The sequence below is a fragment of the Nannobrachium achirus genome, assembly GCF_963921795.1.
Source record: "Nannobrachium achirus genome assembly, chromosome: 9".
Lineage (NCBI taxonomy): Eukaryota > Metazoa > Chordata > Actinopteri > Myctophiformes > Myctophidae > Nannobrachium > Nannobrachium achirus.
The window spans coordinates 37,532,181-37,553,560 of record NC_137818.1 but is presented as its reverse complement, the minus strand read 5'-3'; the positions used below and the strand labels follow the sequence as shown (position 1 = coordinate 37,553,560).

Here is a 21,380-nt window from a genome sequence, read left to right as displayed (position 1 = left end):
GGGCAAGGAGGGTTGCGAGCTTATGAGAAACAACTAAAATAAGACCTTAAAACATGGCAAAAACAGTTGCGTGCATTAGCAGAAGATGATGATAAAGGAAATCATTAAATGGAAAACATTAACTTCTGAAAAGCCTACTAAAAACTAGTGAACCGCGATCTTGCCACACGTGAATAATTGTGGTTGTAAACAATAACAGACAATATAAATCCTTAGTCTAGTTGTGGGAAGAAAAGGATATCATCATGGCCCCAAATAACTTTTAAATATCTTGCAATTGGCGACGAGTCTCTTACTAAATCGGCAAGAGTGTCTCTCATTCTCAATACATAAAGCTATATTTTAACCTCTCCATCATCAGCAATAGTCAGTGGTGTGTCGTGCGTGTTGCCCACACTCCCAAGCCCCCACCGTTGTGCTCAGGTTCACCGGGAAATACTCGGTCGCACATGGTCCAGAACCTTATTTGTTCTCCTTTCTGTGCTGCTCTCCTCAGGAAGGTGATAAGAGAGGATGGCGTGGACGTGTTCGTGGAGCTGGATGTGGGCTCTGATTACAACAGCAACGACGAGCAGATCCGCAGTGTGCTGTACAGCGTAGTGAAGGAGGGAGCCATCGCTTCCTATGTCACGTCAGTCCAGGGCTTTCAGTTCAGGCGGCTAGGAGAAGGTGAGGCCTATCGACGCTCCAGCCAAGTGGGAATGTGTTCATTTGAGTGCAGCTGGACCATTTTACACAGCTCTGACTGTGTTATACGATACCTTTTCTCAGTTCTCACGTTGCATATCGTCACTGTCGAGCAGAAACCTCGTATCTCCAAGTTTCAAATTTGTACACTCTTTCGCAAAGTAAAGTTCGCAAAGTTCATCATACAAGGCCGTCGCACAAAAGTAGTGAAAACGGCAGATCTGGTGCGAGGCGTTGTGTGCTTGTAGATCGGCTGTTTTCACTAGTTTAACATTTTAAAATGATAAACGGTTTTGGACATACAAGGTTTCCACCCGACAACGACGATATCTGTCTTCAGCAGTGTATCAGTCTGACCAAAGGGGTAGGCGCTTTCCTTAACGAGTCTCTGTGATTTTTAGCTCAAGCTCCACCCCCTGTGGAACCTGTTGCGGCGCCAGGTTTGTACTTTGCCATGCCTGCTGCATGGTGACTGTAAATACTGGATGCCCGACTGTAGTGTCTTTTAGAATGAATAGCCTAGCTGTTCCTTCCTTTTGACTTTGATCCTTGAAGCTTTTTGATGGTCTCTACTTTGGACATGTGTCACCGGTGGTCACGTGACCCGAGGAATGTTATGCATGAGAGCAGCTTTGTAGAGTAGACAATCTGAACATGGCCACAAGCAACATTTGGCTCCACGGTACATAGGCAATATGATGGGTCTTTGCATGGCATGAGTCTTATATGAATGCTGCTGTTCATCAGCTTTTTATTTGGTTGGTGTGTTTTGTTTTGTTTTTCCCATCCACAATGTCCATGCACTTGTACATATTAGGTAATTAGGACTGTAATACGCTGAGGAACAGCGTGCTTCTTATACATGCTGCATTTCGGTTCCGTTGTTAGATGCAACAGAACAGCTAAAGCAATGAGAGGTTTGCAAAGTTATCTGTACAGTATATGTACCAAAATGTTACAGTGAAATCTTTAAACTGTAAATTACTATTCTAATGATTCTAACGTATCAACTATCTAGCTATAGTTGTGTCAACACAGAGCTGACGGACCTACTTATTATGGGTAATACTCTGGTGTTATTCCCCTAGCGTGTGCCCACACATTTGCATCGTGACACGAGATAAGGCCGCTGCCATAGTGTCTTTCTTGGCTGGTAGTCTTGGCTTGCATGTCTTTGACCCTGGAACCCCGCATTTCCCCCCAGTAACCCCCAGCATCAGGCCCTGCATGGCGGATGAGCACAAGTGTGGTGATGGAACATGTATCCTGATGGAATACCTGTGTGACAACAGACCTGATTGCAGAGACATGAGTGATGAGACCAATTGCGGTGAGTAGCTTTGGGTCGGCTGGCAGGCAGTTCGTAAAACGCGGTCAGCTACAGCATGGAGTCGGGTCAGAATTGCACGTGGAATGATGCCGTGTGACTTTTCCGTGTTCTTGAAATGACAGTGGCATTTTCAAGCTTTATTGGAAAAGGTGGGATGATAATCAGGGTTCATTTTCAGATGTGAGGCGACCAAGTCCGGTCTCCCCAACCTCTCCTGCTCTTCCACCCCCCACCAAGAAGGTTGTACGTCCCCCTGGCCCCCCAGGGCCCTGTAGAGTAGATCAAGCCACCTGTCCCAATGGAGAGTGTATCCCCCGCGACTACCTCTGCGATGGAGAAAGGGACTGCAATGATGGTAGTGACGAGTTAAGATGTGGTGAGTATTAACCCATTTAGGACTGGGGCTGATTCTAAAAACGCCTTCTAAATAAAAGTTTTCTGAAAAATATACAACAAATATTTATTCAGAAATAACAAAAATATTATGTTGCTATATCGTCACTGTCAGGCAGAAACCTTGTATCTCCAAGTTTCAAGTAAATTAAAGCCCTACTACAAAAGTGTCGCACAAAAGTAGTCTAAATAGCAGATCTACAAGCACATAGTGCAACGCCTCACAATGTGAGGAGTTTTTAAATCATTTTTAAAATAATAACAAAAAAGGAAGGTTTTGGACAAGGTTTCCACCCGACAACGACCATATGCTGTACATAGAAAGGTACTGTATAGTTACAAAATGGGGTTCCTGTCCAAAAGGACACAAATGTGCACAAATGTGCATCGCATGATGTGGGCATGGACGTGTACTCACATCCAGATGTTGGTGCACCCATCCACTTCTCTTTTTCCCCTATCTGTCTATAGGTACTCCCTCACCCTGTGAGCCCAACGAGTTCAAATGTAAAAATGGCCGATGCGCCCTCAAGCTATGGCGCTGTGACGGAGATAATGACTGCGAGGACAACTCGGATGAAACTGACTGCCGTGAGTCTAAAATGTTTATCTGGTCTTTGTCAGCAGTGATTCTCAACCTCCAGTCCTCATGGTCACACACCAGAGTTTTCAGGGCCTACTTTTTACAGGTGTCCAAATGTGTCCAAAAGAAAAATAGGCAAGATCAGAAGCTGAATAAGGATAGGTCAACCCCGCCTACTTAGTTGAGCATTGGTGGGTCATTTTGCAGGTCAAAGTTCAGCCGGATTAAACTCAATGTAAAGAGATCTATTTGCAACATAAAGAAAATGCATTTCATGTTTCACTTCATTAACAGTTTTACTGCCAGATGTTTTATTTATTTATTGGGTCTGGTGCCAGCAAAAAGCGGCTTACCTTTGCGATGTTATAGTAGATAGACGTTTTTTTTTTTTATTTTTTTTTTTTTTTTTTTTATTGCGCAACATGCACTATGGCGGACCTGGCAGCAGAGGGCGGCGTCATGCAAGAATTAATGTGAATTTGGCCGTTCTGAGTTGCCATCCATTGAGACCAGTCACTCGCCACAAAGCCACAGGGCCAGAGAAATCAACAAGGAAGTGAATTGGTCTCCGTTGATGTTAACGCATAATGGATTTTTTAGACCATCATTGCGGCAGATGTGTTCACTGTACACGGCGGCGCGACCCCTCATCAGCTTACGGACATCAACAAGGTAAACGAACGAACGGCCGTATTGGCGAAGAGCGACGTTCAGAATTGGGGCGAACGGTAACGTCCGTAGCAGTAAAACAGTTAAAAAGGGGATTATGGACGAAATTTGTTTTGGCACCGGTGTGAAGGCAACATCAGGGACCTACAAGCGAGGTAATCGCATTCACTCCTAATCAGGCCTAATTAGACCTGGGACAGAAGGTGAATGCACAGAAACAGCAGAACTAGCTATCCCAGATTTGCTGAGAACCTTGACTCTGAGTAAGAAAGTAGTTCATGTCTAGAACTACCGGTAACTTGGGGCCCTTAATTGTGGGCTCGCCTGGAAGGCGAGCACACGTATGTTATCTTCATTATTTATATACTATACTATACTAGTCAGTATCTCCTCAATACTTTGGCGCGCTTCATCTCTTAAACGCTTACACCTTTCAACACCATTCAAATTTTTATGTGTTCAGCTTACTGAGGACAAGTGTGCTTGTATTTTTGGTTTTGAAATGTTTTGTAGTATAAATATAAAAAAATAAAAATGTTTAACTTTAAGCACCCAATGCATTTCCAATGGGTCCCCAGAGTGGAGAGAAGGATAATAGACCCATGTTTATGTTAAGGCGCTGTGGCTGCAGTGTTCACACTTCAGATATGCTATCTATATCATTGCGTTCACACAGGTCTGCTCTCTGATTTGATCCAAATGTCTAAGCTGTGTGATGTATAAAACTATAGTTATAGTTAAAACTATAAATAAATGTCCCTCTCCACTCTACTGATTACACAGCTGTGATCAAGAATCAAGTCCGGGCGATGGGATGTAAATCCCATAGCCATATATCCTAGAGCCCGCAGGGACAGTCAGCCATATTAGTGGTTGTTGTTGGTTGTCAGGGAGATATCAAAACCAATGCATTTCCAAGTCAGATCCACAAACACAATAAAAGCCATGCTCCACTCCTCAGTCTGGAGTGGCCACATAGAAGAACGCCTTGGTTATAGACATAGTGGAGGACATATGTGATCTGGGATTGTTAGCCTACAGTATATGCACTCAATATACTCCACTACAGTTGGAGTCCATTTGACAGTTGCTGGTTCCCAAACACAGAATCAAAAATGTAGATCTAGAACACATATAATATGTACAGTACAGTAAGGTTCAGTAGAGTACAGTAAAAGTACAGTAAGGTTCAGTAGAGTACAGTAAAGTACAGTAAGGTACAGAAAGGTACAGTACAGAAAGGTACAGTAGAGTACAGTACAGTAAGGTACAGTAAAGTACAATACAGTACAGTAAGGTACAGTAGAGTACAGTAAAGTACAATAAAGTACAGTAAAGTAGAATAAAGTACAGTAAGGTACAGTGGAGTACAGTAAAGTACAGTAGAGTACAGTAAAGTACAGTATAGTAAGGTACAGTAGAGTACAGTACAGTAAGGTACAGTACGGTACAGTAGAGTACAGTATAGTATAGTACAGTAAGGTACAGTACAGTACAGTAAGGTACAGTAGAGTACAGTACAGTAAGGTACAGTAGAGTACAGTAAAGTACAGTAAGTTACAGTAGAATACAGTAAAGTACAGTACAGTAGAGTACAGTAAAGTACAGTAAGTTACAGTACAGTACAGTACAGTACAGTACAGTAAGGTGCAGTACAGTATAGTAAGGTACAGTACAATACTGTAAGGTACTGTACCTTACAGTACCTTAAAGTATCCTATTTGTTGGGTTGGAACCGAGCCCACACTGTTTCGAAGGAACAGTATTTCTAGTTAGTATTTGACATTATTCAAATGTGAGGCATTATTAAGGCTTGCTTTCCTGAAGTCAACGTATAAGACATTTAACCCACCTCTCTGTCTATCATATCTATTCTATCATGACAGCCACAAAGGGCCCTGGTGACACGTGTGCCCCTGAGCAGTTTGTGTGTCTGAGTGATCGCACCTGCATCCCAGCTAGCTATCAGTGTGATGAGGAGCCAGATTGTCCTGACCGCTCTGATGAGTATGCCTGCAGTAAGTCAAAACTGAAATTCACTATTTTATTTGCCTCTAGAAATCTTTCTCTTTTCTCTCTCCTGCTCCTTCTTGCTTTCTTGCACACACACGCATGCATGCGCGCACGCGCGCGCGCGCACGCACGCACGCACACACATTCGAAAATGCTTGCATGTGATTTCACTCCCAAAAGACAAGCCTTTGGTACTGTAATGCCGCATTTCTCAATCATGATGACGAGACAACTTCCATCGGAATCTACGGTTGAACCGTGATGAAGAGGATGTTTGCAAGCAACTGCTTTCTAGCTGGAATGTAGACCAGCTGTGAAACTGTCAAAACCTGGATATTTACACCTCTGTGGAGAGAGAGATTGAATTCTATAGAGTTGAACTTAAGTAAACTTTTCTATTTCAAAGTAACTCTAACCCTAAAAATAAGTCATTTTGGTACTAGTATAACATAATATTATATTTCAGTCAGAATATATGATGGAATATATTAACAGTTTTGATGTGCAAAGAATGTGCATTTCACGCACAACCTATTCAATCATGTGCTTGGTTATTGCATGCTTTCTTCCTAGGTAAAGTTAGGTTTAGGGTTAAAATTTAACTTGTAGTTATTGTACTTGTAGTTATATGCTGGTAAGGATCTCCTTACTCATTTTGGCACAGATTTTCATGTAGTCATGTAAATGTTGGCACGCACTCTCAAAACCAACCCAACATTTGCATTGCTGTAGAGACCCAACGTCATGAACTCATGAACTCAACTTCTAGATCAAGGGTCTTCAACAGGGGGTTCGGGACCCCTAAGGGGTCCTCAGAGTTACTACAGGGGGTCCTCTAAATCTTTGTGTGATAAGAACTTTTTTTCTACACTACCACTTGAACCCAGTATCCCTATTATGTGTGGAACATTAGCCAAGAATAACTCGGTAAAGAATCCCTCAATAGCTGTTTTTCTGCTCTGCGTTACCTATGGTACTATCGACTCGGGTATCAACAGGCTTTTTCCTTCAGCCAAACTAAAGTATTGATTCTGCTGCCATGAGACTGATTGTGCTTCCGGCAAGAACAAAAACAAACAAACTATGATGTACAGTGTGTTGTACAAACTACAAAACGTTTGTTGTTGATCTCCTGATTCTCCGGTTCTAGCTCTCATGAAGCTTCTGAGATGGCGCTGGAAGTGATGACACTTCTTATTGTGTGAGCTTATTTGTAGTCTTTCCCCAAACATACAATGCAAAATGTTTTTGTGACTGATCTTTTAGCATAATGAAGCCATCACAGTGGACACTTTTAACATATTACAAAGTATAAGGCAACTTTGAATCATTATTCATAAATTCAGACTTATATTATGCAAGTGAATAATTGAGTAGCTGAATAACTGAAGATGGCTTTAAATTATGAGACACGCGCACACACATGCACACACACGCACGCACGCACGCACGCACGCACGCACGCACGCACGCACGCACGCACGCACGCACGCACGCACACACGCACACACACACACACACACACACACACACACACACACACACACACACAACAATATTTGTTCTTTCTTACTTTTTGCTCTTTGCTCTTTCCTTTCTCTCTGCTTCTTTGATTCTCCTGTATAGTCAGTCACCCTCTGAGTTCCTTTGTGCCGTGTGACTAATTTGCGGTGATCCCGGCTCTTTTTTTCCACACATGTGGTCACTGAGACACAGAGCTGTTTGTGATCCATCCAGTGCTGTGAAGAGAACTGAAAGGGAATTGCCCATCCATGGCAATGACTTTCAGGCATTTATGAGCTTCACTGAATCACCACCACATAGCACATACTGTAGCATGCCGTTCTCAAAAAATATATACAGCATGGTTGAGGTTTCTCTTAGCACAATTTGAAAAAGGTTCCATATCGATGTCCAAAACTGTTCGTTTAGTATTTATCATTTGAGGCGTTGTGTTCTCTGTTATTTTCACTAGTTTAGTTTAGTTTAGTTTAGTTTATTTGATCATCTTTCACAGTGTGATACATTTTACAAATCATACATCCACAAGAGAGAAAAGAAAAAACACTGGAGTGATCAAAGGGAATAGGCTGAAGCTATACAGCTTATAACTGCCTATCCTATATACTAGTTTTGTGAGACCGTCTTGTATGATGAAGCAGGGCTTTACTTTACGACAAAAACATACAAATCTGAGACTTGGAGATACAAGGTTTCTGCCCAACAGTGACGATATGGAGTTGCCATACTGATTCATTGACTCTTGTTTTACATGAAGGTCCTCCCTTGGTGACAAGCCCGCCAGAAGAGTCCGTTACGGCGGTGCGCGGAGACAGTGTGACCTTCACCTGTCAGGCTGTAGGAGTGCCCACTCCCATCATCACCTGGAGACTCAACTGGGGCCACATCCCTCTTAGTGGCAGGTGGGTTTTTCCTCATCTTGTAATGGTCACTATTGAGAAATAAACCCCTACATTTCTTTTCACAAAATGTTGTACAAAAGAAACTATTCTGTAATCATGGCTGGCTTACGAAACGCCCGTCAAACTGTCAAATTAGGCAGCGCTGATCAAATCCATTATGAATCAAGACTCTGTTGCCTATTTCTTGTCTGAGATGTTTTTAGCAGTAAAATTAGATCAAATACCGAGCATTGATGTGATCCAGGTGCGTTCCTAGCAGTGGTCTGCTTTCAAGAACTGACCAAACAGAATCAAGCATCAGCCAATCCATGTTAATATTCGCAAAAGTTATGGCACGCATTTGACCAAACTAGTAATTTTTTAAAATGATGAAAAGGGATTCCAAAGAATGTTCTGAAGTTTTTTAATGCCACTTTGGGAGATCATGTGTTGGACTGGAAAACGATCTGGAATGAGACATCTGCAGATCGTGCATTCCATAGAGTTTTATGAAAATTGATCAGAAACAGATCATGAGAACTGGAATTTGTCCTCTTTGCGATATTCTCCTTTCACAAAAAATATAGGGCCTTTAAAATGCTATGTCCAGCAATCCTTGATAGTTTACTGTTTCAATGCTGACTCATTTCTTCGTAAAGACGTGCCTTTAATTACTGACTTATACAGTAGTAGCGGTGTAGCTTTACGTTCATGACCTCTGGGAATTAAAATGATTTTCCATAATTTGCAGTTACATAATGTTCAGGACAGTCTTTCATTTTGGGTACAGTACAATAAGCCATCTGTGGTGACACTGGTTACATAATCATAATAAAAGTCTATGCTTTTTCTTAGCTTTTTTTAATATGAGCTGCAGTACTGTAGATCTCCCAGACTTTAAACCTTAAGAGAAATATAGTCATACCGTATTTGAGAGATGTTGTATCATGGTCCAGGAAGAGAGACACACAGCATATTTAGGCCTAGAATTATTGAATGCTTTAACTATTGAAAAATAGCAGATATACAAGCTCACAGCGCGGCACCGAGTGCCGCGCTGCGAGCTTGTAGATCTGCTATTTTTCAAAAATCGTGAAAATGTGTACACATTTTTCAAAGCGAACTTTTATAACTCAAATCTCTGCTTCTGGGGGGTCCCTGGAACAATATATTTTGAGATGGGGGTCTGCGGCCAAATAAATGTAATTTTGGGGGTCCTTGACATGAAAAAGTTTGAGAACCACTGATTTAGAGGAAGGATTTAGAAGTCGGGTTAAGATCGGGTCAAAGATATTCAAAGACTTTTACACATTTTCAAGATTTTTCAAAAATAGCAGATCTACAAGCTCGCAGCGCAGCACTCAGTGTATCTGCTTGTAGTTAAAGCATAAGATAATGGTTGAAGTGGTTAAAATCTAACGCTACTCAGGCGCGTTCCAGGTATTTGAGAGTCAAATGAGAGAGAGAAATTTAGATGAGATCGCATCTTTGATCCTTCGTCTTAGCCTTTCAGAAAGTCGTTTGTTATCATGTAATGGTTTGTTGTGTCATTATCGTTGCATGCTCAGAATCTCCATGACCAGTGAGGATGGCCGTGGTACCCTGACCATCCGCGACGTGAAGGAGGCGGACCAGGGGGCGTACACCTGTGAAGCCATCAATGCCAAGGGCCTGGTGTTTGGCATCCCCGATGGAGTGCTGACTCTCACACAGAGGCCAGGACCAGGTACTGACACTCCAGTGCTATTTGTGCTATTTGTTTTTGTTTGTTTTTTTAGTTTTTGTATTATGCCTCAGTTTAACCACTGTAACTATGGCTTCCCTATTTTCCTATCCAAAAATAGCATGTTCATATTGGGAGCCTATAGATTGGCTATTTCAGAAATAATGTACACTATTTGTTCTCACTGTATAATTGCATATACCTTGCCATATGTATTTCATATTTTTATGTTGCTGCACATGGCACTCAAATGAATTCATGTTCTTTCCCCCATAAGAGTTACTACAGTGTACAATTCAAAACTATACTATACCATACCATACCATACCATACCATACTATACTATACTATACTATACTATACTATACTATACTATACTATAATACTATTACACTGTACTTAATTGTGTTGGCAATTAATCAACAAAGCTAAATTATATTTGCAATATACCTCAATGTTATACTGTATGTACTGTACACATGTCTATTAACTTTGCCCTTCTCGGGTCATTCTCTGCACTTTTCCTATTGCCAGGAGTGTGTCGTGAAGGCCACTTCAGTGTGCTAGGCCGCTGTGTGCCGTGTTTCTGCGCCGGAATCACTAAGAACTGCCAGGCCACCGGACGCTACCGCAACCAGATCAGCCTGCGCTTCACTGAAGAGGAGGACTTCAAAGGTACGAGGCCAGCTTATTGCTCAGCGCTAATGCACTGTAGATGACCTTAAAGGAGTTCTTTGAAACATTATGAACATCAATGCAAGCATTTAATCTGGATGCCAAATGACTTAATTGCCATACAAAGGTAAAAAGTAGGTCATCTTAACCCATAATAACCCACCCACCAATGTCTTTCTCTCTAGGAGTGAATGTTACCTATCCTTCTCGGCCAGGCAGCCCCCCTCTCTCCTCCACACAGCTTCTCATTAACACCGAGATGGAGGAGTTCCAGCTCGTTGATCTATCTCGCCGTTTCACCGCCCTGGACTCTTTCTGGACCCTGCCACGCCAGTTCCTGGGAAACAAGGTACAGAGAACAAGCCCTCTGGGCTTTTTGTCTTATCCTTTTAGCATGATTCTATAACAGTACCTCTGTACCTTTTAGATGTTTTTTTTTTACTTTGTCTTTATTAAAGATTGCACAATAAAGACATTACAAAGACAATAACAAAACAAAAAGCACATACAAAATACACACAAAGACAGAGAAAATAATATATATATAACATTGGGGTTTACATTTTTTTCACCTTCACATCATCAGCTCACCTCTTTTGAATCTATACATCAACCATTTTTCCCATATTTTGTTAAAAAGTTCTTCTTTTATCTTCAGTTTGAATGTTAATTGTTCCATGTCCTGTATATATTGTCCATAATTGTCCTCCATTGTTTATAGTCCAGAGTGATGTCCTTGAGCCAGTTCTTAGTAATTGCTTTTTTCGCAGCGATCAGTAGGATCTTAATTAAATATTTGTCCCCCGCTTGTACAGACTCCTCTATGAGACCCATGAATTAGGAATTTCGTATCCCAATACTTCACAAATAACCGAGTGTATGACATCCCAGAAAGGCTGGACCTTCTCACAATCCCAGAATATATGTGTGTGATTGGGTTCGTAGTGGCCACATTTTCTCCAGCACATTTGTTGTGTTTTAGTTTGTTTACTAGATTTTTTTGTTTTTAATTGTTTATTTTGATCCTCATCAACAATATCACATCACACACTGTAATCCATCCAACATTACGTTATGGTTGATCGAAAAAGCATAGGCTGTACCTTTTGCAAACTGTTAATACAGTATTCAAACAATCAAGCAATCAATCAATAGAAAAAGAACCTTAAAGCCTTTAACCGCTGTTCCCTATTGAGCTTGGCACGTTTCCTGGGGCAAGCTGCCCAGATCACATATGTCACACGTGTCTTATCTCAAAAAGCGCCTGCAATGTAGTGCATTTGAAACTACATTGCAGTGCACATCATGGGGGGATCACTGCTTGCCCCCTGTGAATTATTTTATTTTTATTTTTGTTTATTTTCTGTTTATTTCGTTGCTGAGTGAGGTCAGCAGACAAAGTTAGATGAAAAAACCTGGGTGAAATGTGCCTGTCGCAACAGGAAACAACGGTACCTCACAACTTTATATTGAGTCGACTAGATATAACTAATCTTTCTGCACATGCTTTAGATTGACTCCTATGGAGGATCCCTGAAGTTCAAGATCCGCTACACACTGGCCCGTGGTCTGTCTGAGCCCGAGGAGAAGCCAGATGTGGTCCTGGTTGGGAACGGACGCAGGCTTGTGTACCGCAGGGGCAACACAACCCCTGCCAGGGTGGTCAACCAGAAAGAGATCAAATTCACTGAGGTAAGTCTGTGGTTCAGTCCCCTGTTTTTCAAATGAAGACTGATGTCATTTTTAGTTTAAAGTGGTTAAACTGATTTTTATGCTATACTAAGTCATTTGTCATTTGGCTGGGAGTCACATTGACTCCCTGGAAGCCACACAATGTTCCCGGACCCCACTTACAGAACCTCTGAACTAAATATTAGGGTTTAAGTTGTTATCTTCTTGGTTTGGTTTTAGGACAACTGGCAGCAGTCCAACGGGAGGTCGGTGTCCCGCGAGGAGCTGATGATGACCCTGGCCAACCTGGACAGCATCAGCATCCGCACCATCTTCGACAACCACATGGTCAGCGTGGCGCTGAGCGATATTGTCATGGATACCAGCTCTGTCGAATTTAGCATCCGGGGCCACGCCAAGGACGTCGAAGAGTGCAGGTGAGATAGAAGCGATTTGGTGTTGTTAAGCGTAATAGCCCACAGGACAATTGACCCTTTGTCAGCCTTCTGGTTGGTCCCCGACTGACCAACCAGCAGACTCTTTCTGCCTTGTTCCGCCCTGGTTCCGCCTTGTTTTTGCTAAAACATAATTTTTAGACAATTAAAAACATTTAAAAACATGCCCATGAGATGTTCCTATTTACTGAAACCAAGTTTAAAATGAGAATTGAATACACAGAATAATATGAAGCAACTGAAAAACCTGTTATTTCAATGGTAGTGGATTGAGAGAAAAGATTTTTGTCTAAACAAGACACAGCAACCAATGGGTGCGAAGAGGGGCGGGACGACGGGCGGGAACACATCACAGCAGAGGAAAAACCAAGTGTGCATTTCTCTGACGTTTACGCTCCGCTAGTCTGCACCTATCCAACTGTTGAGTGTGCGGCTGTGCGCCATTATCACTGTTAATTAAAGGTTCATGGTTTCTTTTTTTGATTGATTTATTGATCAGTAATTGAAACCACTTGAGTCCGATTTTACAGAGTTAAATTAACACTGAGGGTTTAATGAATGAATAATGTTTGTCATTTCCAGATGTCCTCCTGGCTACACCGGCCTCTCCTGTGAAATGTGTTCCTCTGGCTTTGAGCGAGTGCCAGGCGGCTCCTACCTGGGCACCTGTGCTGGTTGTAACTGTAATGGACATGCCAGCGCCTGTGATCCCATCAGCGGACACTGTCTGGTGAGCACCGGCCACGCAGCTGCTTGACTGTCAATCGTTGCTCGTCCTCACTCAGTGCCTGATTGTCACTAAAACAGGGGTTCCCAAACTCCTTTGTCTCACGGCACCCCATAAATATATTTTTTTTAATCCGAGGCACCCCTACATTATAATTTTCACTCCCAGCACCTTATATTCATAGTATGTCGTCGTTGTCGGGTGGAAACCTTGTTTGTCCAAAACCGTTCGTTTTTGTATTTATCATCTATAAAATGTACTAAACTAGTGAAAACAGCAGATCTACAAGCACAACGCCTCGCGATGCGAGGCGTTGTGTGCTTGTAGATCGGCTGTTTTCACTAGTTTTGTGTGACGGTCTTGTGTGATGAAGCAGGGCTTTGGTTTACCAAAATACATACACATTTGAAACTTGGAGATACGAGGTTTCTGCCCGACAGTGACGATATTTTAGTGATTATGTTGCGAGGAAAACGTTGAGATAATAGCCATTTTGGTTAGAACTGAAAATAACTTTGTACTTCAAGTTTAAGAGGATACTAAATATATTTTCAAGTGTCCAAATAACTTTCAAATATTATCAAATTGTCTCGCGGCACCCCTGGACTGCCGTCGCGGCACCCCAGGGTGCCCCGTCACCCACTTTGAAAACCCCTGCTTGCTAATAATCAATCATACTTGAAAGGAGTGGTGTGTGTGTTTGGAAGATGATGAATGACGTGTGCTCCCTTCCACAGAGCTGCCAGCACAACACAGAAGGTCCTCAGTGTGATAAGTGTCGCCCGGGATACTTTGGGGACCCGAGTCGCGGTCGGATTGATGACTGCAAGCCATGCCCCTGTCCGTACACTGAGACGTCCCGCCGGTATGAGGTCACCTTACGGTCACGCCTACAACCAAACAAAGCACATAGTGTACTTACACGCACATTATAAAGGGACACGCACATGTCCACAGTCCTACCCACTCAATCAGATTCAGGCACAGCTTTTAACAGCCTTCGGTTTTGTATTGTCACTGTCGGGTGGAACCTCGTACAGTATGTCCAAAACGTTTAATTTTCAGGAAATGGAATTTTGTTATTATTTATTCACAAGCTCTTTTTAATACCTTTCAACGGTTAAATATTTATAACACGCTATTATAAGTGAAAATCTTTTAACATCTTTTGTCTGTTTTGTGCAACACTGTCATACGACAAAAGAACAAAATAGGCCATTGATCTTTGAAAAAAAACAAAAAAAAACATAAAGAGATTAAATATAGAGGCGCTATGTTTCTGCCCGACAGCGACAATATATTCCTCAGGGTTAGACCCACTCACAAATAGAACAGTGCTTAATTCATTCCCTGTGTCAGTGTGTGACCTGCCTGGTATCCATTAACCCACCGCAGACCCACCGCTTCAAGTACTGCTTTAATGTGTGACTCCTGGGCCGGGGTCCGGGCTTTTGTTTGTAGGTTCTCCGACACCTGCTTCCTGGATATTGACCAACAGGCAACATGCGACGCCTGCAAGCCAGGATACACCGGAAAACGCTGTGAAAAGTGAGGAAGTTGATCCAAGATAATGCTGCTGGAATAATTCCAGCGACATCGTGTTTGTAGTTAAGAATAACCGAATAACCTTGAACACGATGATGATGTGTTATGGTGTATGGCTTTATGACAATAATTATATAGTGAGAGTATGACGTCTGTGATTTTGCCGTAACTTTGTTTCTGCATTGTTTCAGGTGTGCTCCTGGTTACCAGGGTAACCCTCTACAGCCAAATGGAAAATGTGTACCTGTATCTTGTAAGTATACACTAACCCCCGACCCATGCCGGATATTTGGGTCGGATGCCGATCCCGGTTTTGGAGTCCTAGACCACTGATTACAGATAACCCAGATATTTGGGAACATTTAACTTATAAGTACTTTATTTTATTTAACCACAAAATAAACACATAAACTGAACTTTATTTTATTTAACCACTATTTAACCACCCTTATAAAATAATAATAATAACACATTTAAAAAAAAGCCAATCTGTAAGCTCACTATGTGAGTTTGTAGATCGGCTATTTTTAGCCGATCTTTTAAAACTTCACCTCTAAATGACATGCCCAAAATTAGGAACGCCGGGTTGAAACTAAAAGTGGTTCAAAATCAGGACACATTGGCTGCATAAATTGCCGATGCCAATGTAGTCAAAAAAGTCAAATAACAGCCGAAATATTGGCCAGACATGGCATATTTCATTGTGGCTCTTGTATAGACACTCTCTGCATTGTGTGGACTAGGCTGTCAGACATTTCACCTGGATTATTTACTCAGTATTGTACTACACTCCAGTTACCCAGCACTGTGGCCATTATGAAACCCTGACCCTGGGTAATGATTACCATCAGGCGCTCTCTCTCTCTCCTAGTACAGTAGTATAGTATGCCATCACGGTTCAGGTATGCAGAATGGCTGGACCACTTCCAGGTGCGGCTACTTACACATAACTTATCCATATATCATGTCCTCTCTCTTCCTCTCCCCTCCTCCGCCCCCAGCGAGTGCCAAGTGCGATGCCAGAGGAACCGTCAGCTCCAGCAGCAGGCCGTGCGCTTGCAAGGTATAAGAACCCTTTCCCGTCCTGTCATGTTGAAGCCATAAAACCACAGATTAGGGCTGTGTTAATATGTTAACCATATTGTATAAATCCAAAATCTGGAGTTCATTCAGTCGTCATCTCTGAGTGACGTACTCTATTGGCTATAATCTATATAATGGACATGATGAGAGAGACAGGCCGATGGCTGACACACGTGTGTGTGTGTGTGTGGGTGGGTGTGTGTGTGTCGTATGTGTGTTTCTTGAATGCGTATGTGTGTGTTTTTGCAGAACAACGTGGCAGGCGCTCTCTGTGACGAGTGCAAGCCCGGGTCTTTCCACCTTTCAGGAGCCAACCCAGAAGGCTGCCTGCAGTGTTTCTGCATGGGTGTCACCAAGCAGTGTGCCAGCTCCACTTGGAGCAGGGACCAGGTACTGTGGGGCAGTGCTTCTCAAACATTTTCATGTCAAGGACCCCCAAATTTACATTTAGCCTGCGGACCCCCATTTGAAAGAATATGCCAGGGACACCCATCCGATTTCTTACGGCTCTAGCAGTGATTCTCAACCATTTTAATTTGAAGGACCCCACTTTGAGAACCAATGCTGTAGAGGTTAGGGGGTAGGGGTATTCAAGGGGTATTCAACTAAATTGTCCAGAGGGCCACATTGACAGAAACCCAAGGGGCCGGGGGCCGCACTAACGTACCCCCCCCCCCCCCCCCCCCCCCCAGCTATTGTACACTTGAAACAACGGCACGACCACATTTTCACTACTACATTTTCACAAACAACCACATTTTCATCTAACTACATTGCAAAACAGAATACTTTTCAAGTAGAATACTTTTCATGTTAATGTGCTTAATTTCTGTTCAATAAGTTGCTAGTGCTAACTACATCACACTAGTGATGGCCAACCTGGCATTGATGCGACCTTATTGACAGTGCACACACAATTGCCTTCTTTGATGCTTTAACGATGCTCAACGAGGATCAGGTGGGCTCCACTCTGCTGCAGTGCTCTGACTGGAGTCACTTCACTTGAATATGATGGAATATGATTAGGGATTACTGTGATTATGGTAAAATGAAGCTCACGTTTCATATCGCGCAAACCATACCTATAACGTTCATTAGCCTCCACAAAAAAAAACGATTTTGGATTTTTTTTTTTTATCAAAATCTTCTTTTTATTTTTTTCAAAATTGCTCCAGGGGCCACAAGGAAGGTCCCCGCGGGCCGCATTTGACCCGCGGGCCGCCAGTTGAATACCCATGCTGTAGTGTAGAGCATGCTACCATAATCTAATAAAGCGCAGGGGAGGGGTTAAATACACCAACAATCAAGATTTCACTCATTCTGGCTTGCCAATTCTCATTTGGAAACAACACAAAACAATGTTGCACTCTGATGAGCAGATGTATTTGTCCTGCAACACAGGTAGTGTGTGTCGATTTCTCACATCTCAGCCTGCTTGTCTCAGGTCCGTGGAGGTGTGAACGGACAGCTGTTCACCCTGTCCAACAGCGCCAACACCAGAACCATTGACGAAGGCATCTCCCAGAGAGGCTCCGCTGAAGTGGTCTACCGCGGCTTCTCCAGTGTCCCCAACGACATCTACTACTGGGTCCTGCCCGAGAGCTTCAGAGGGGATAAGGTGAGATGAGGTGGAAAGGGTTGAAAGTGGAGAGGGCAGGCCAGGGGTTGAAAAGGGTCAAAAGGACCTCTCTCTGGAGAGAGAGAAAAAAAAGTGTCAAGCCTGATTTCCCTGCCCTTTCCACTGCATTTGGTCATGCCTCAGCATTATGTCAAGTCCAAAAGGCTGCACTCATCCAGACACCCTGCCTCCTTTCAACCTTCACTTTGGATCCGTGGTCATGCTCAACATGTGTGTCGTCATGTGATCCGTGACTTTAAGCCACAGTGGCATGGGGGTGAAATACCTTTCCACCATCCCACTTACAAGGGGCCTTGTTGTTGAGCATCTCTCCTTCTCTTCACGTTGCTGCCAGGTGACGGCCTATGGCGGGGAGCTGCGCTACAGCGTGCGCTACGAGCCTCGGCATCGCGCGCTCGTCATCGACGGCCAGCCGGACGTGGTTCTCCAGGGCAACGGCATTTCCCTGGAACACTACTCTCAGACCAAGCCCCTCCCACGCGTTCCGTCAACCATCACGGTGACCTTCAGAGAGGTATGCGTGTGTGTGTGAAAATCCCTGCATTTACTTGGTTGTGAATGAGCTACATACAATACAGTGAACATAATAAAAAAAACAAAAAAAACAATTGGTGACGGCTTTTGTGGCGACAGTGTTGTTAAGGTTGCTTTGTTTGAACAGAGCAGTCAGAAGTCCCCATAAGTTCATGTCAATGCTTAGACCAGTGGTTCTCAACTTGTGGGTCGGGACACCCATGTGGGTCCCCACATTATTTTGTGGGGTCCCCAGATGATTAGCTTAATACATGGTATCTGCACATTTATAAAGTGACAATTTAAGGACTTTCAAGACGGTTTTCATACCAAACTGGCCAAACTGTCAAATATTAAGTAAGCAAGAGGCGAACATTGTGAAAATAGCCAATCTACATGCGCGTTGTGAGCATGTAGATTGGCCATTTTCACAGTATTTATCTGTGGAACCGAGTCACATTAAATGTAATACCTACAATTGCAAGTGCTTGTCAGGGTAGGGGTCCCCAGTTGAAATATGGTTATTTTGGGGGTCGCAGCCTAAAAAGGTTTGAGAACCACTGGCTTAGACCATGCTGTCTGACTCACCTGTCTTTCTCCATGCTCCATGCTTTCTTGCTAGTCTGAGTGGCGTCGTTCCGATGGGCAGCCTTGTACTCGTGAGCACCTCCTGATGGCTCTGGCCGACACCGCTGTCTTTTTGATCCGGGCCACTTATGCAGACAACATGGCCGAGAGCAGGTAACATAATTGGTCTTTCAAAGCATAATACGTTTGTATTAATTTGTCTGACCTCACATTTTGACCACAGTTCACGAACGTTTCAAAAAAGTAACTAGTAACTAAAGTTTACATACTGTATAACTGTAGTGGAGTAAAAGCACATGTACAGTACTTGAGTACATGTGCGTTACTTTACACCACTGGTTAAATGTTCACCTTACCTGTGTTGTTTGCGTGCCTTGTTGTGTGATGTAAATATAGTTTATCAGACATCAAGATGGATATTGCTGTTCCCCACCCCACGGGTAATGAGCGTGCTCTGGAGGTGGAAGAATGTGCCTGCCCTCAGGGATACAGAGGACCCTCTTGCCAGGTACACACACACACTAATGCAGGCATGCATGTGCATGTTGCTTTTACCTACACACACACACACACACACACACACACACACACACACACACACACACACACACACACACACACACACACACACACACACACACACACACACACACACACACACACACCTTGATGATACAGTAGGGCTCTTGAAAGGGAAAAAAAGCATGTTGCATTAAACAGGCAACTGTAATGGAACAAAGAGATGGAAAGTCTTCTCTTGCCTGCCATCACTTGTGTGTGTGTCTGGCCTGAGGTCTTTTTCCACACCTCTGCAGGAGTGCGATGCGGGCTTCACGCGGACCGGCTCCGGCCTCTACCTGGGAACCTGCGAGAGGTGCGACTGCAACGGCCACGCCAGCGCCTGTGACCCAGAGACCGGTGCATGTCTGGTAAGCTCTGCCATGCTTCGTCCCTCGCTCCTTCGCCAGAGCAGAAACCACTTTGATCTTTGCAGTGGAATGCACTAATAGTTTCTTGGCGAACACCGACGTGTGGAAACATGGTTGCTCCTGTGAGTATTTCCATGGATCTTACCTCCTCTCTCTGTGTGTGTGTGTGTGTGTGCGTGTGCGTGTGCGTGTGTGTGCGTGTGCGTGGGTGCGTGCGTTTTCTGACCTTTAGCAATGCCTCCACAACACTGCGGGGCCAAGGTGTGATACTTGTCTACCTGGCTTTTATGGAAACCCCGGAACGGCTCAGGCCTGCCAACCGTGCCCCTGCCCTGGAACCTCTCCTGGCAGCAACCAGTGAGTTGTTGTCTATAGAAGACTCTTCACTCTTTTAAAAACCCATATTAGGCCTAGAATTATTGAATGCTTTAACCGGTGAAAAATAGCAGATATACAAGCTCACCGAGTGCCACGCTGCGAGCTTGTAGATCTGCTATTTTTGAAAAAGTCGTGAAAATGTGTGCAAATCTTTGAATATAATTGTGTATTTTCAAAGCGAAAGTTTGTAACTCAAATTTTGCTTCTGGGGGGCTCCCTGGAACTAAATATTTTGAGATGGGGGTCCGTGGCCAAATAAATATAATTTTGGGGGTCCTTCACATGAAAAGGTTTGAGAACCACTGACATAGTAGTCTCTCAAGAACAGACTAACTGAGCTCCATTTAAGTGAAAAGGACCTTTTCTTTGACGATGGCTGGCCAGATTGCTGATATAGAAACATAGGTTTTTTTCAAAAAACCTTAGAAGGATTCAAAAGACACTTATAGAATCAGATCAAAATTCGAATTTTCACGATTTTTCAAAAATAGCAGATCTACAAGCTCGCAGCGCGGCACTCGGTGCCGCGCTGTGAGCTTGTATATCTGCTATTTTTCAATAGTTAAAGCAGTCAATAATCCTAGGCCTAAAAAAGGGGAAGCTCGCCAATATTACATTGTAAATCCTGTTGTTCTGTCTTGCGGCATCTAGTCTGTGGCATCAACATAGGTCGCGCTGAAATATCTAGGTGAAATTAAATCGAGATATTCACAAATATCGTTTCAAGAGCAACTTAAAAATGTAAACATATTTTTTTTATAGTGCCTTTGGAATCAAAGTATATTACAGGTTGTTGCTGTAAAACCCTAAAAGTACTGGTGGCTTCAAGATTAACATCATTGATTAATCTGGATGGCTCACTGATGATATCTAAATTAGGAGAGGTTTATAGTTATTTTCTCTAATAGTACATGTATACTATAGTCTCATGATGTGTGGTCCTCTACACCTACAGGTTCTCCCAGTCCTGTCACCTGGGCTCTGACGGCCAACCCATCTGTGACAACTGCCCCGCTGGCTACACCGGTCAACGCTGTGAGAGGTATGACATCTCCCTCTGCTTCCTTCCATCTCTCCACCTCCTTTCTATCTTTCTCACGTTGTCAGCTGGACTTTGCTCAGTGTTTGGGGGCGGGCAGAGGAGGGGTACTTCTTCGCTGGCCGGTTGTGTGGCTGGCAGGGGCATCAGGCTGACGGTAACGTCCCCTTGTTTCATTCACAGCAAAGGGACAAAAGCATGTTTTGTGTTCTGCATCCATCTTGTTGCGTTTACGTGGTGTCAGTGTAGGGATGGGAGAAGCAAGTCAATGCCACCCATTCCGATGTAGTAAAGGTGTTCATGTATTGGGTTTATATATTTGTGTACTGCCGTACCTA

At 43.3% G+C, this 21,380-nt stretch overlaps 1 protein-coding gene across 4 annotated transcripts in view; it reads left to right on the top strand.

Annotated features, from left to right (window-relative positions):
* The window catches only part of hspg2 (heparan sulfate proteoglycan 2), a 125,951-nt gene that overhangs the window by 46,009 nt on the left and 58,562 nt on the right, over positions 1–21,380 (top strand). For all 4 annotated transcript variants that reach the window (XM_080734076.1, XM_080734074.1, XM_080734075.1 and 1 more), the window contains exons 6-29: positions 497–669; positions 1,892–2,017; positions 2,196–2,393; positions 2,882–3,001; positions 5,549–5,680; positions 7,954–8,098; positions 9,646–9,803; positions 10,335–10,475; positions 10,661–10,824; positions 11,988–12,167; positions 12,387–12,583; positions 13,184–13,331; positions 14,066–14,193; positions 14,790–14,876; positions 15,065–15,126; positions 15,875–15,936; positions 16,206–16,346; positions 17,401–17,574; positions 17,930–18,109; positions 18,731–18,849; positions 19,093–19,204; positions 19,512–19,625; positions 19,858–19,982; positions 20,959–21,045. In XM_080734076.1, the coding sequence (XP_080590202.1) occupies positions 497–669; positions 1,892–2,017; positions 2,196–2,393; positions 2,882–3,001; positions 5,549–5,680; positions 7,954–8,098; positions 9,646–9,803; positions 10,335–10,475; positions 10,661–10,824; positions 11,988–12,167; positions 12,387–12,583; positions 13,184–13,331; positions 14,066–14,193; positions 14,790–14,876; positions 15,065–15,126; positions 15,875–15,936; positions 16,206–16,346; positions 17,401–17,574; positions 17,930–18,109; positions 18,731–18,849; positions 19,093–19,204; positions 19,512–19,625; positions 19,858–19,982; positions 20,959–21,045 (3,273 nt within the window). The remainder of the gene's footprint in view (positions 1–496; positions 670–1,891; positions 2,018–2,195; positions 2,394–2,881; positions 3,002–5,548; positions 5,681–7,953; positions 8,099–9,645; positions 9,804–10,334; positions 10,476–10,660; positions 10,825–11,987; positions 12,168–12,386; positions 12,584–13,183; positions 13,332–14,065; positions 14,194–14,789; positions 14,877–15,064; positions 15,127–15,874; positions 15,937–16,205; positions 16,347–17,400; positions 17,575–17,929; positions 18,110–18,730; positions 18,850–19,092; positions 19,205–19,511; positions 19,626–19,857; positions 19,983–20,958; positions 21,046–21,380) is intronic.